A 15,241-nucleotide genomic window follows, 5' to 3' on the forward strand; every position below is an offset into this window, starting at 1 on the left:
CTTCCGAGATGAAACATGGCAAGGAAGCCGAGATTCAGTTATGCGGTTCTGTCGCGATCATTCGTCACATTGAATATTCAGGTCATCCCAACTTGATAAGGAAATAATTCTGGCGTAGCGTTCGATTTCTACTATACGGCTTTCTCACCGACGCACTACTTGCACAAATTATTTTAATATTGTCCCCAGTGGAGTCGCCCCTGCGAGGGGGTCGAAAAATACGACGGGGAGCCTCTAGAAAGAGTGTATGGCCCGCACGACTTTTCCCCTCTGGATGTGGCGAGCATATTAAGTAAATAGGAACTAACTGTGGGCGTTAGCCTCTTTTTACTAGTATGTAGGAGTCGTCATTCAGTTTAAGAAAACTGACAAAACCCGGTTATCGTGATATGCCTCGAGTGCAAACATATTTGACTCACAAAGGACATAGGTTCCCTTGTGATCCATGGTGTGAAGATCCCTTAACGTACATCAAGCGGATCAAAGATTGAGAATTCGGGGGAGGTTTACTAATACGGGGAGTGCCCAGCATTAGCCCACGCGGCGCGTTCCTTACTAGTTCAATTGTGACGACGATGGAACATGTGTTATGCTACATTACTACTCTGGATTGATTTTAATGCATAGATATTACTAAACAGATGTCAAAATGCTGATTTAGATTGATTTAAGGTGCTTAGCAATGAACCGGTTTGTCCAAGTATTATCTGATTTAGGCGTGAGCAATCTAACAGATTAAAGTTAGCAGATTTATATGGTGAGGAAAGCAATAAAATATAGATTCAGGTTACAACAAAGCGTAGGCTTTACTGCGGTTCCCAGGAACACCTACCACTTGACTTTACTAGCTTTCCGTTTGGCTTTAGAACTTTCTGATGACTCACTGACTGCGGGACGAGATTCTTCCAGAGTTTTTGTGTGTTTTAGGCTTAGGAATTGAGTTGGGGTTTCAGCAGCTCTCGACAGTATTCGAACTAATTCGGGTGATCGTGCGGGCAGGGTCTGCTTAACAGAGTGTTAAATGCGGCAAACACACGAATTCGGGACAGAGAAAAGCTTCGGTCAATACTCAAGCTTAGGGTTTAGGGTTAGGAATGTCTGTTATTTTCCGGATTTCAGAGGCCCTATTTATAGTAAAATAGGCCAAAATAAGATAAATCTTCGAAATGAGAGCTTTTCACTTGAGATCTGTTCAGCGCTAGAAAATTCCAGCGCTTGGATCAAGAGCACTGGTTATTTCTTGCGCTTGAAATCTCAGCGCCAGATATGCCCTGGTGATAGCTGAATTAACTCTATCTTTGCGTGATTGTGTGAGAGATAAACTGCAGCGCCAGAATAAAATGGCGCTTAGGTTTGGTGCGCTGGAAATTAATGGCCCTTAGAATGCCAGAGCTAGAATTTTCTAGCGCTGGTGTTTTACTTCATTTTTCCTGCCTTATCGGTGTTCTCACTCACGGTTTCTATCCTTAGGAATACGAGTTGGGATGAAACTCTTACCCTTTATCCGATGATAAATCGTATTGAGACTTAAACTCTTGGATATTTTATCTTATACATCTGCTATTCTGGGCAGCGTTCAGGCATAGTAGTTACTATAAATAGTAGTTTCTAAAAATGGAAATATGGTTTACGGGATTATCAGTCAGTCATGGATCATTCGTAGCATATTTAGGAAAGCTTAGTCAAGCGGTGTTTGGTTTCATCATCAAACACACCGTATCGGGCCTAGGCGTCTACAGTCACCCATGTGCTCCCCTCACCATTTCCAACCACCAACATCAGTGATGTGTTACCGGAAAAGCAAGAGATGTTAATCAACATTATATTATACTTGTACAAACTAACAGTCTAAGAAAATCAATCATACTTAACTAACAATTCCACCTACTCAATCAACATGAACGACCTAATTAATATCTCTAAATGCCTAATCTCTTACTAATCAAAGATTTTCCAAGTATAAAACCAATTTCAGCAGCACTAATCACACATATTACTGATTCGGTTATTAATCCAAAGAAAAAATACCTATTCAGTTTCTAATCCAAGATTTCTCAATAATCAGAACCACAACCTCCAACATAGAAATGGAACGATATACAACAGTCTGTGTAAAGTAAGCAAACAAACCTGTTGTTCGGGAATATATTCATGTAAGTCACATGCAAGAAACAATAGAAACTAATTCAAACAAGTATTCAAAGCAATCGTACGTGAGGCTTCCAGACAAACCATTAAATTTATTTCGAATACCGACGTTGACATAATCTTGTAAACGACAGAGATAAAAACTCACTTTGTCTGAAGAGGTGGGACGACAAGACGACTGACCACACAACCTCCTTTTCGAAGGCCGTCAATCCAACTGAAGACGAAGCATGAGTTAATTCCATGATATAAGAAATACAGAAAACGTCAAAAAATGTGTGGGGTGGAGCAAAGCACAAAGAAATGATGGAAATGAAAAGAGAAAGAGAAACCAAGGAAGAACACATAAAGAGAAACCCTAAATTGAAACCAATAAGCTGAATTTGAGAGCAAAACCAATGCCAAAAAGGCTTGAAAAAGAGGAAACGAAATTAAAACAGCCCATTTTGTGCACCAAATGGATAGTTTGTACATGTAGAATGTCCAAGTGGATACTTTGTACAAGGGAATGTACAAGTGAAGTTGGGTGCACATGTGGATTGTCTAAGTGAAGTGCTTATGTGGAGAAACTATTCATTGAAGTCTCCAACAGTCTCTTTTAAGGATTTAGTGATAATGAATTGTAAGACTCGCACTTAACTTTTAAGAATATTTTTTGAGAATTACTACATACTCCGTATACGATTCTTTAGTTTTATTCATGTGGCACTTGAATATTTTAATTCTAAAAGAAATTGCAAATCTCTTTTTTGATTCGTCGAATTTTAATGAATGCGTATGTGACACTCTAATATCTTATGAAATATGTCCGCTTTAATTATATACTTCCTTTGATCCTTATATATATCACTATTTTACTCTTCACACTATTCATATTAAACATTTGATCATCTTTTATGATTCATACGTAAGAAATTTTTTAGTCATGTGATTTCGTGTTAGATTTCCCGTATCGATATATATTTTCTCTATATAAAAAATTTGTAACTTTTACTTATAATAATTTTAGATATTAAAAGTCAAGGTGCATTTTGAAAAGCTCAAGTCAACCATGATGCAATGGTTAAGAACAGGAGAAGTATACTCTTATGTACGTATTAGATTAGATTAGATTAGATTAGATTAGATTAGATTAGATATTGTGTACTTGTATAAAAGTGCGAAGGAAGAGAAGATAACCGGGTCATACTCAAGGATCTGGACGATCCACAGGTAGGCGGGCGTGATTCAAATTCTTAAACCCTCAAAAACCTAAAATTTTGGGCGTCGCCTAGGCTCCCTTCCCGTCTTGTTTCATCCTCCATTTCACTTTTCATCCTCCCCCCACTTTGAATTCGGGAACGCATAAATTTCTCTCCTAAATTTCTCGATAAACCCTAGAAATGCTCCAACAACACACAATCAGTTCTATCGATTGGAAGCCGTCGCCGGTAATAGCCCTAGCCACCAGCGCGGACGACTCTCAGGTCGCCGCCGCTCGTGAAGATGGCTCTCTCGAGATTTGGCTCGTATCTCCTGGCTCCGTCGGCTGGCACTGCCAATTGGTATAACTTTTCTGTGTTTTGAATTTCCGTTTGCAATTTTTTTGATTTTTCAATTTGCAAATGTAGAAATTCTGATAATTATTGCCATTTTTGTTGGTATTTGTTGGGGTTTGTTTTTGAATGGTTTAGACGATTCATGGTGATCCGAATTCGAGAATTTCGTCACTTGTTTGGTGCCGTACGAGTTCCAAGGGTTCTACGTCTGGGAGACTGTTTTCGTCTTGTATCGATGGGTCGGTGTCGGAGTGGGATCTTTATCAATTGAATCAAAAGGTTGCTTTCCAATTATATTGTATTATTTTATACTTTAAATTTCAAGATTTTTTCTAAATGTAGAACAATGATATTTCATGTGTATGATTTTTGATTTTATTATCTTGTGTTATGGCAGACTGTGCTAGAATCAGTAGGAGTATCGATATGGCAGATGGCAGTGGAGCCGCTAAGGAGCGGTAGGGGATATATCGAACACGAAGCACATAGCAATGGAAATGGGGTTGTGATAGATAATATTAGTGAGCACAGTGAAAGTAGCGATGATGATGATGCGGTTGAGCTTAATGAACTTCCATTAGTGGAGAATCGTCGGTTAGCTCTTGCTTGTGATGATGGTTGTGTGAGATTGTATACCATCCCTGATACAAATGAGTTGACATACCATAAATCCTTGCCTAGGGTCAGCGGTGAGTGCTTTACGATTCCTTTTTACTTTTGTTTTGATGATTAGAAATTTGTTGTTATTGGTAATCTAGTTCTGTTTTGTCACAGGCCGAGCTCTTAGTGTGACTTGGAGTGCTGATGGGAATTTCATCTATTCAGGAAGTAGTGATGGGTATGCTATTTCATCACGCCAAAAGAATCTGTAATTGGAGTGAAGATGTTGCAATGTTGTATGTGCAAATTCAATGAGCTGTCTAATTTTTTTCTTTTGTAATCTGCAGGTATATTAGATGCTGGGATGCAAAACGCGTGCAGGAAATATATAGGATAACCGTTGGTCTTGGAGGTTTGGGAACAGGGTCAGAACTTTGTGTGTGGTCACTACTTGCACTAAGGTAATTTTTGAACGAAGATATTTTGCTCCTTATAGTAGCATATCTAGTATAGGTTGACTAGCAGGTTATGTACACACACTTCTGCATACACTGATCATTGTTATTTCGTTGTTGTGATGTTTTCAAGCGGCATATGTACCTTGAATCTTACTCAAAGTTGTTTTGTTTAGGTGTGGGGTTCTTGTGAGTGCTGATAGTACTGGCAGTGTTCAGTTCTGGGATATTAAGCATGGAACATTGTTGCAGGCTCATTCCCTTCACAAAGGCGATTCGTACGCTTTGGCTGCTGCCCCTTCGCACGATAGGGTGTTTTCTGCCGGTTCTGATGGCAAGGTATACAAACTCTTAACTGCCATGTTGATCAATCAAATAAAAGTCATTCTACTGATGTTATGTGGGTTAGACCTTGATCATAATGTCATTTACCAACTTCATGGAGTGTTCACAGAAACTAGCTCTTCTTTTGTGGTTGCGTTGTTTTATGTACTTGGGTTTTCTGTCTTGTAGTCTGTACTTGTTGATAGTTTCTTAGGTTAACCGTTCATATTTTCTAGCCTAAAGTTGGTGCTGCTTGACTTCTAAGTTTATAGTGTTGGTTCTTTTTATTTGTTTATACTGTATGAGGATCTTCTCCTGATCCGCTTTGCGAACAGCGGTGCACTTATTAAACTAATTCATATTTATTGCAGTGGTTAAGATATTTGTTTCATTACCCCCTAGAGTCGGTCCTGTCATGAAAAATTAAGTGTATGATAATTGGGTTGTATCCTGCTAAGGATCACAAGAATTTAGTTGCTACTATTTTCATATTCCTGAGGAAGTTGGTTGGTGGTTTACTTGATTTAACAAAAGAATAAAAGTATGGTCCATGAATTGGCTGTGAACAATTTTTATTGATGCTTTTCTGCTGAAAACAATACATGGATGTTGTGGACATCTATGCTTGTTGTAATTTTGGGAACTTGTGGATGTTGTGGACATCTATGCTTGTTGTAATTTTGGGAACTTGTGGAATACCAAGGAAGAGATGTGAGGAACATATGAGTTGGCATTAGGAAGTTTGCTGCTTAAATTTAGAGTCCTTGAGGTTGTGGACATAACAAATTAGTTTACTGGTTAAATGCATTCCTTGGGTACTTTTAAAATCAATAATAAATAGCAGGAGATACAGACCGTAAGTCTATTATATTTCATTCAACTCCTAGTAAATAAGTGCATACGTTGTGCTTGTAAATTGTTGGTTTGTGAAAGGTATTACTTACTAGCACTTTAGTATTGGGAGTTCTCGTCATGTCCTATTTTGGAGTTGCTAACCTTGAGCTGATGGATAGTTTAAAACTATTTGACAGGTGATTTTATATGAGCTCTCTGATGATTCTCTTGGCTCTAGTCAAAGTAGCAAAGTATCATCTGAAGTCAGGAAGAGTTGGGTTTATGTTGATAGCAGAAGCGCTCATACGCATGATGTTAGGGCTCTGACGGTGGCTGTGCCTATTAGCCAGCAAGGTCTGTTTTTGTGCTTCACTTCTTTGCATCCTTGTTCATGATTGGTAGAGCATGTTGTAATCCCCAGTATCTCCTGAGTTTCTGATACGCTGAAGCCTTTTAGGTGTGTTTTTCCTAATAAAATATGCTGTTTTCCATTGCCAGATATGCTCCCGGATGGAAAGGTTAAAAGAGTTCGCACAAAAGATAAACCTGTCGACTTCAGCTATCACAAGTGGGCCAATTTGGGGGTTCCAATGCTTTTATCAGCTGGAGATGACACTCGAATGTTTGCATACTCTGCCAATGAGTTTACAAAGTTCTCTCCTCATGATGTCTGCCCTGCTCCTCAAAGAGTGCCTGTGCATTTGGTCCAGAACTCTGTTTTTAACAAGATGCCTTTGCTTCTAGTTCAAGCCTCTAATGGAGTTGATATCCTGTCTCTTAAGTTGGGTAATGGCACTGGCCCTGATAAGGCTCAAGGTGGAAAGGCAGCAACTAATTTATTGGCTCGTGTCAATAGCAAGGGATCTGGAAAGATTACATGTAGTGCTATATCTCCTTCTGGGTCACAATTTTGTTTTTCTAATCATGTCAAACCTAGATTGTTTATATTAAGGAAAGGCGAAGGTTGCAAAAGTGCATGGGTTATTGGTAAAAGACAACTTCCTGGCAAACTGCCTTATGCTCATGCCATGGTTTTTACTTCAGATTCGTCCCGTTTAATTGTTGCAGGAAGTGATAGAAGAATATACGTAAGTAATTCCTTCCTCTTTCATTGTATTCTCGTATAATCTATTACGGTTATTGTACTTTATTTTATGCTTGTTATTCCATTTATAAAAAGTTTTGTGAGTTACTAATGAGCTACTGAATTTCATCTCATCTATCTTCTAAAGTTCTGATCATTTAGGTTTGTGGGAAAAACACAAGGATGGAGTGTTGTTATATTCGTCGATTACAAAATACTTTATTTAGTAGAATTAGTCGTTAGCAACAATTTCAATTGGCAGGGAAAACTATGGTCCACTATTTATCAATGTGAGAATAGTGTAGCTTTAGTTCCTTTACTGTAATACTTCGTGAATATTTTATGAACTGTTAAAGTTAAGCTCTACGTCTGTCATGTGGATTGTTTGTCCTGATTTAGAATTGTCTCGGGTCCATAAACCTTTTTAGGAAAATTTTGGTTCCATTGGAAATTTTTCTGTCAGCTAGATCATTGGTGAAGCTAGATACCACTTTAAACATCTGACGTACTCTCTCCATATATAATTAATTGGTGCACTTTGACCGGCACGGAGTTTAATGAAGGTTGTTGATTTTATTAAAATAAGATGTAAGTGGAGTGAATGGAGAATAAACAATTGGAGTATAATAAAAGATAAAAGATATTGGGGATATATGTATGGCTGTACCTAGTATTTAAAAAGCGAAACCACATTTGATTAGATGACCCATGTCATTTCTTCTTTCCTCCATCAATTTGATTTTTTTTTCCAATTTTTTTTGTTTTTTGTTTTATTTTTTAACTCCAACCGGCTCTTCCACTTCATCTTCCTCATACAACAATCAATTCACCAATTTATTCATTCAACATCTTACCCTTCACCTCCCCCTTTAACACTCAATATTAATTTACTATTTAATTTATGTATTATTTTAACCTTCAAATTTTACTCCATTTAAATCATATATTCTTACTAAAATCACAAGCTTAATCAAATTTAAACTTAGAGAGGCGATTAAATAACCACTATATAACCTCCTGTTCTTTGAACGGGCTCAGAAGCTAGTTAAAGTATTCAAAGGAAAGAAAAGACAAGGAATAAATGATAAATATTACTAGTGGGGTCCTTGGGGTAAGAAAGAAATTGTAAAGTAAGGCAGAAATTTCCACAAATGTTACATTGCGTCAATTAATAAAATATGGCTGATTATGGAAAATGCACCAATTAATATGTACGGAAAGAGTAAAAAGTTTAGAGTAATGATCTACGAAGTAGTTCTGTCAAGCTAGTTATGATGGTGTCAAGTATTTTGCCAATGGACAATGGCTGCTACCAAGATCCGATAGTTCTCTCGCACTTCCTCCTTTTTATAATAGATGCATTGTATTTACTTTCTGCTCTATTTATATACTAAATTTGACCATCAGTATCTTTAATTACATATTAATAACAATTTTAAAAACTAGATATTTTGAAAATATATATTGAGATTAACCTAGTAACAAACAAAAACAAAAAAATTGTCTTTACATATTAGTAATAAATGTGGTCAAATTAGTAATTGAACAGTGTGAAAAACCAAAATGTTGCTTGGAAATGAAGAACGGAAGGTCCAAATTCACGCAGCCTTACCCTTATTTTCATAAAGAGGCTGTTTTTAGGGTTGAATCTGTGACCTAATAGCAAGTAGACACTTGACCATCACAATAAGGCACCAGTTGCACGACCTTCAGAAAAACATAGAATCTGGGAAACGTGGAAATCCAAACATGGAAATCCATTTTCCATACAATGTTCCACATGTTTTGACAAAAAATGTAAAGAAAGATGGCATTAGACTTAGTTTAAGTGATTTGAAACAAATTTAGATAGGATTGGTCATTTCGTTACTTGGAAGATCTATGGGGGTAGAAATCTGTTGGTCATCCTAAGGAAACTGGTTCCAGCTGAGTTTCCTAGATATTTAGAGTTCCAAAGTTTTTGAAACTGGAGAGATGACCTTTGTTAAAGGGTCGATGTATCATATGCTTGTATTGGCTGTAGAGGATAGCATAGCAGCAGAAGTGCAGAACTAGTTTTGCGGTCCAGTAACTCCAGTTTGCCTTTCCTGGTTTCTGTTTTTGTTGAAACAAACTCATGCTTGTGACTGTGTAACATATTCGTTATATTTTAGCAGGGAACGTTTCATGTGATCTATTTATAGTTTTTTTTGTCATTTGTGATGAGAAGTAATATATTATGGCATGTTTGGACTATGGAATATATACATATGTTGAGGCATTTGACTGTATAGTAATATGTACTAGCAATTGGAATTTATGTTATATTGTGGCAGTTGGGATGTATGATATTTATGTGGCATCTTGGAGCCTTAGAATGTTGTATTGTTGTAAGGATAAATTTGAGACCTGTATATCTAAATAAGGCTCAAACACTTGTCAAAGTCTGTCAAACAATTTATGCTTATGTGCTCTTGTTGTTTTCAGGTTGTAGACCTTGGATCTACAGAAATGTTGCACGTTTTCACACCTTACCGTAAGACCCAAGACGAGTATTCTCCACCGAGTGAGCCTCCTATAACAAAATTGTTCACGAGTTCTGATGGACAATGGTTGGCTGCTGTTAATTGCTTTGGAGATATATATGTCTTCAATATGGAGTTGCAGAGGTAAGGAATAGTGGGCTGAATCTCCTTTTCATGTGATTATTGGGTTTGTTTTTTTAGCTTAGTTTTTGCCTGTTTTTGTTCAAAAGGTGCACACCTGGTTAAAATGTTACTTGTTTTTGTCTTTTTGAATGGAATGGTGAAAATTGCTGCTTATACATTGTTGGATGTTTTGTAAGGGCGGTATATTGTCTCCCCTGATGTTATTAAGTTTTAACACAAGTTCCTAGCTCAGTTTTCTTTGGTTCTATGCCTGGTGATCTAATTGAGGTATGGTGAAAGTGTTGCAAATTACTCCCTCGGCCCCCTTTTGTTCTTTAAGTTTGGTATTATGCATGTGATTTAACGACTAAATTAATGTGCATTGAGATTCCTCTATTTTTGTATTTAAACAAGGCAAATTACGTTTATTTATAATGTTTTCACTTTTACCGAAAATCTGACAATGAGAAAATGGGAAAGATTTAATGCCCCAATGGAAAAGTGTGAGAGATTAAATTCCCCAATGAATTTAATTGGTTAAAACAATCCTTGGACACAAATTTTGATAGAATATCAAGGCATTTATGTGATAATGTAAAAGGAAATGTAAAGAACAAAATGGGACAACCAAAATGGAATACGTAAAGAACAAAAAGGGACGGGAGGGAGTAGTAGAGATAATGCCAGAAGGGAAAAGTCTCCATGTCTCTTGTTTTTGTTTTAGAGTCTCTGTCTACTGTTAATTTTGTTTAGTAAATAGCGGGCTACATACTCTGGACTGGGATACATATGTCTTTTGAAGGTAATTTTCAGGTGTCCAATTCACTATGGATTTTAATTTCTCCATTAATGGAGGATTATGTTCTCTCGCATATGAAGCCTCGTCCAACTGTCCATAGCAGGAGGATATAATGTTGTTGTTAGTGCTATTTGACAATGTTCATCTAATAAATTCCCAGCTTCATTAATTTGGTTGCAGTCAGCTTGCTTTTCTGGATGATTATTTGTTGACTTTTTGTATGACCCAATATGAAATTCTGATAGTGTTGTTCTGATGCTGTATGTTTGTTGTCTTTGTTTTAACCATTCCTTTTGTGTGGCAACAGGCAACATTGGTTTATATCAAGATTAGATGGTGCTTCTGTTACTGCTGGTGGATTCTCTCCCCAGAGTAATAATGTGCTTGTCATTACAACATCATCAAACCAAGTATATGCATTTGATGTGGAGGCCAAACAACTGGGTGAATGGTCAAGAAAAAACTCTCTCGCTTTGCCTCAGAGGTTCCAGGAATTTCCTGGCGAGGTTATTGGCATCTCATTCCCACCATCTGCGAGTTTATCTTCTATTATAGTCTATAGCTCAAGGTATGTTTTCTTTACCTTGCTGTTTAAGAGTGACGTTTGATTCTCATCATTCTAGATGGTTATGTTCTGATTCATGTTTGGTATGGGTAATATAATTTGGTTGTGGAGCTGAATTTACAGTTTGAACTGTTTAAAGTCCATTTTTTTTAGTTCTTGTGTTAATGGCCAGAGTCGGAAATTATACCTCCTTTCAAATATATGCTGGTGATCCCAAAATATTTTTCATTTGGATAATTTTCTAGGGTTGGTGTTGTCCTTATTTCAAAAAGCACATGTGACTATGTGAGGGCACGCGTAGGTACAGATTGCACCTCAAATGTATTGAATGCATTGATTGCACCACAAAAGCTCGTTGAACTTCTAAAAAGTTCCCGTACTTCCTGACTCTAATCAATAGTTGGTACTGATGGAAGTTAGGCAGTTTAAGTGGGATAAAGGGTGTGACGAGTGAGCTACATCTATTTGTTAAGTATTATTTTTTCTCGAGGAATCATTACAAGGATTTGTAGGCATCTTACTCCGTAGCTTCTAGCTGTAGGATGGACAACATAGATATGGCACTCCAGCATGAATGTTTGCATCATCACTTCATTACTGGCCTTGCATTGATTAACATTGATCTAACCATAAAGAGTGCCCTTAGTGCCTGAAGGGTAACATATATGCTATTCTATAGAGTAAAGCATTCGCTAGTGTTTTCTCGTATCGGAGAGACACCCATCTCACAGTGTTATCAAAGCTTGCTAAATATCTCTTAGAAACACCTATCTTATATTCTCATTTATTTTTCCTCTAATACATTACTCCCAATCCAAGCATGATTGATAACTTGCAGCATGGCTTACTGCTTACTGTAGTATCCAGACATCTGAATTTTGGCTGTCTGCCTCTAGTTTTGATTGGGGAAACAAATTGTGGGTCTGATTATTATTAATTAACATTTGTTGCAGGGCTATGTGCTTGATTGACTTTGGAAAGCCTGTTGAACGAGATGATAGTAATGACTTTGTCACTACTGACATGCTTAACGGTTTGGAGTCGGTATCAAAGAAGCTGTTAAACTCAAATGGAAAGCTGAAGCGCAAATTGCAACAGCCTGATATGTACATGAAGCTGTATGGTAGAAAGAATTTTGAATTCGTCCAGTTCAAACACCCTGTTTTATTTGTTGGTCATGTTTCCAAAAGTTCTGTTATAGTCGTAGAAAAACCATGGTTGGAGGTGGTTAAGAGTTTCAATAGCCAACCCATTCACAGACATATATACGGTACTTGAGCTTTACTACCCAAACAGGTGTGGGTATGCAGAGTTCCTCAGTGATAAGTTTTTTTTGTCGTTTGCCAGGAGAAGGCCCAAGTTGGGGCGATCAATTTTGGTGTTGCAGTAATCACTTCTGTGCCTTTTGGCGATGAAGTGTGTTGTGTATCATTTTCACTAATATTTCAATCTAATGAGCTAATTCATTTCATCTGTTAGTTTCATTTCCAAGTTAGCAAGGGGTGTGATTTTCATATGAGACTTTCTCCAGGCCGCAGTAAGTGCATCTGTAAATAGGGTTACAAGAACAAAAGAGGATACTTTTTTTTTATTGTAACAATATTTATTCCAACTTTTTCCTTGAGTTGGTTGTGTTGTTTTGCTTTGTTTCAATCCTTAGTCATTATAAAATAGACAAACTTATTCTTGTTACAGAAATAAAACAGCTAGTTTTTACATCTATAAATGAGGATTCTCTCTGTCAACATACAATTTAATGGTGCGTCGGGGGAGGTTAAAGAAAGGGAGGGAGGGAGAAGGTGAGCTACATTTTTCCTTCGAGTCTCCAAAATTTTAAAGGGATGTTTAAAGGAGGAAAAATAGATCTCTCCCTCCTTCCCAACCTTTATCGTCCAAATAAAAGAGCTTATATCCCTTTCTTTCCATTTCCTACTACCCAAACAAGTTGTAAGAGTACTCTATCCATTTTGATTTAGTAATGTAATCAGTTTTAACTTGTAATGATTGACTGAATAAAAGCTAAATTACGGGGTTGTTGGGTATGATTGTAGTTTTCATTTTTTTGGTTTTTTTCAATCAAAAATTCAACAAAAACCTGTTTGGGTATGACATTTACAAAAACTAATTCTTTATTGTTTTTTCAAATCCACAACAAAAATAAGGAAACTAGTGAAGTTATTTTGAAATTTTGGTTTTGGTTTTGGTTTTGGTTTTAGGTTCCAGACTTCCCTCTATACCCCTTTATTCTTCTTTATAATGTTTCATATTGCAGACCAGTTTGAAAGCCCCCTCTCTACTTCTCTTTTATCTCCAGTTTGAAAGTTATAAGGACTTAATAGGTTTCTGTTGATGACTGCCAATTAATATCCGACGTCGTGATGATTGAGGAAACCCATGTGAGGCTGTGATTATCGACATTGTTTTCCATTCTATTCTTCTTTTTTTGTTAGTTTCATGAAAGTAGGTTGTATATATTCCACTCATCTGTCGCCTTGTTGGTAGAACTCGCGAAATCTGACACGACACGAAAATAGCGGGTTAGTGTCAAGGTTTATGACCCGTTTGGGTTGGGATAGTGTTGAGATTCTCAACACGAAACAGACACGACTTAAACCGATTAAGAATAATCAACCAATAATTTAATGTCTTCGGTTACAAACCTTATAATAAAGTCAACTTTATCGAACGAACAAGACAAGGACACGAACCGGACATGAAAAAAGCGGGTTAGTGTCACGAGATTATGACACTATTAGTTAAACGGGTCAGCACGACACGTTTATTAAATGGGTAAGGTTAGTGTTGAGACTTTTCCCACCCTTTTATATTAGACACGAACACGAACACAACCCGACATGACACGTTTGCCAGCTCTACTTATTAGGTATCTTTATTTTACTAGCATTAAAAAATAAATTATAAAATAAAATTGAAAATCCTTGTCTGCTTCATTGGAGGTGATGACTGATGCGTAATTGAATAGCGTTTACATATTTTATTTTATTAGGAAATTTTGTGCTTTACGAAGCACCAAATATGACAGTTTTGTACCTATTTTGAGAAAAACATTAATCAAAATTAAAACATGTTCCAGTTTTATAAAAAAACCCCAAAAAACAATAATGTCGAACGAACCTTAACGGATTGATTATAGTGTAAAAAATCGATCCATTTGATTTAATGACATTAATAGTCCAATTTTGTGACTATGAATGCCAACGGGTTAATTATTACTTCATTCATTTGGATATTGATTATGGTTTAAAAAACTCGATCCATTTTGATTTAATGACATAGTCCAAATTTGTGACTATCAAAGCCAACGGGTTAATTATTACGGAATACTTCATTCATTTGGATTTATGTTATCCCACTTTTTGGATTGACGATATAACTGTTTTGACGTTTCATCATGTCGTGTCGATCAGGTACTGTTAGAGCTGGCAAAAGCTGACCCAACCCACCAACCCGACCCGAACCCAACCCGTTAATAAAGGGTTGGGTCAAGATTTTTCAACCCGTTTAGTTAAACAGGTTGACCCAACCCAACCCGTTTATTAAATGGGTTGGGTCAGGTTGAAAATTGCAACCCGAAAGCAACCTGCCTAACCCGTTTAATTATTGGGTCATAGGTCAACCCGTTCAACCTAACCCATTAACCCGTTTAAAAGTTAAAAAACAAATTAATGAAAATCTGAAATCAGTATTGGGCTTTATTTGTTTGGGCTTAAGGTCCTTTTTCTTTAATCATTTATATATGAAAGATTGAAAACCCTAGCATTCATTATTCACCCTCATTCTCTGATTTCTCTCGGTCTATCTCCTCTCTCACATTAGAACTGAAACCCTAGTCTGAGACTCTCACGCCGCGCAGCCGCTCCGCTTGTCGCCTCGCCGGTCTACTACTCTCCTCTCACAGTCTCACCGGTTCACCGTGTTACTCGGTGGTCTCCTCTCACAGCGCCGCTCACTCACTCTAATTCAAGTATGTTTTTTTGAAATTTTAAGTTGAAATTTAGAGTAATATTTTGAAACTTCAATTCGAAATCTGGAGTAATTTTTTGGGTTATTGAGTTTGTGATATGATTCCTGACTTCCTGGTTTAATTTTGAAATTAATGATGGTGTATTTGTGCTAATCAAATCCTAACAGTTTCTTTTTATTTGGCTCATATCTATTGAAATTAATGATGGTGCATTTGTGCCTTTCTAGAATATGCTCATGTATTTTAATTATTTGTGCACTTTTTCCTTTTAATTTGTAAGTT

At 36.9% G+C, this 15,241-nt stretch overlaps 1 protein-coding gene across 1 annotated transcript; it reads left to right on the top strand.

Annotated features, from left to right (window-relative positions):
* Positions 1-3,338: 3,338 nt before the first annotated feature.
* Positions 3,339-12,598, top strand: LOC110790790 (WD repeat-containing protein PCN). Its single transcript, XM_021995559.2, has 11 exons — positions 3,339-3,692; positions 3,822-3,965; positions 4,084-4,375; positions 4,461-4,524; positions 4,634-4,747; positions 4,918-5,080; positions 6,097-6,253; positions 6,398-6,987; positions 9,450-9,631; positions 10,717-10,977; positions 11,928-12,598. The coding sequence occupies exons 1-11, from the start codon at positions 3,531-3,533 to the stop codon at positions 12,250-12,252; spliced, it is 2,454 nt and encodes an 817-aa protein (XP_021851251.2). The 5' UTR covers positions 3,339-3,530; the 3' UTR covers positions 12,253-12,598.
* The last annotated feature ends 2,643 nt before the right edge of the window (positions 12,599-15,241 follow it).

The sequence above is a fragment of the Spinacia oleracea genome, chromosome 3 (assembly GCF_020520425.1).
Source record: "Spinacia oleracea cultivar Varoflay chromosome 3, BTI_SOV_V1, whole genome shotgun sequence".
Taxonomy (NCBI): Eukaryota; Viridiplantae; Streptophyta; class Magnoliopsida; order Caryophyllales; family Amaranthaceae; genus Spinacia; species Spinacia oleracea.

What these genes read in the sequence shown, in the direction of transcription:
- LOC110790790 (XM_021995559.2), top strand. Translation starts at nt 3,531, where the DNA reads ATGCTCCAACAACACACAATCAGTTCTATCGATTGGAAGCCGTCGCCG. An exon ending in TTCAATATGGAGTTGCAGAG is followed by an intron (nt 9,632 to 10,716) that starts GTAAGGAATAGT and finishes GTGTGGCAACAG; the next exon opens with GCAACATTGGTTTATATCAA. An exon ending in ATTATAGTCTATAGCTCAAG is followed by an intron (nt 10,978 to 11,927) that starts GTATGTTTTCTT and finishes CATTTGTTGCAG; the next exon opens with GGCTATGTGCTTGATTGACT.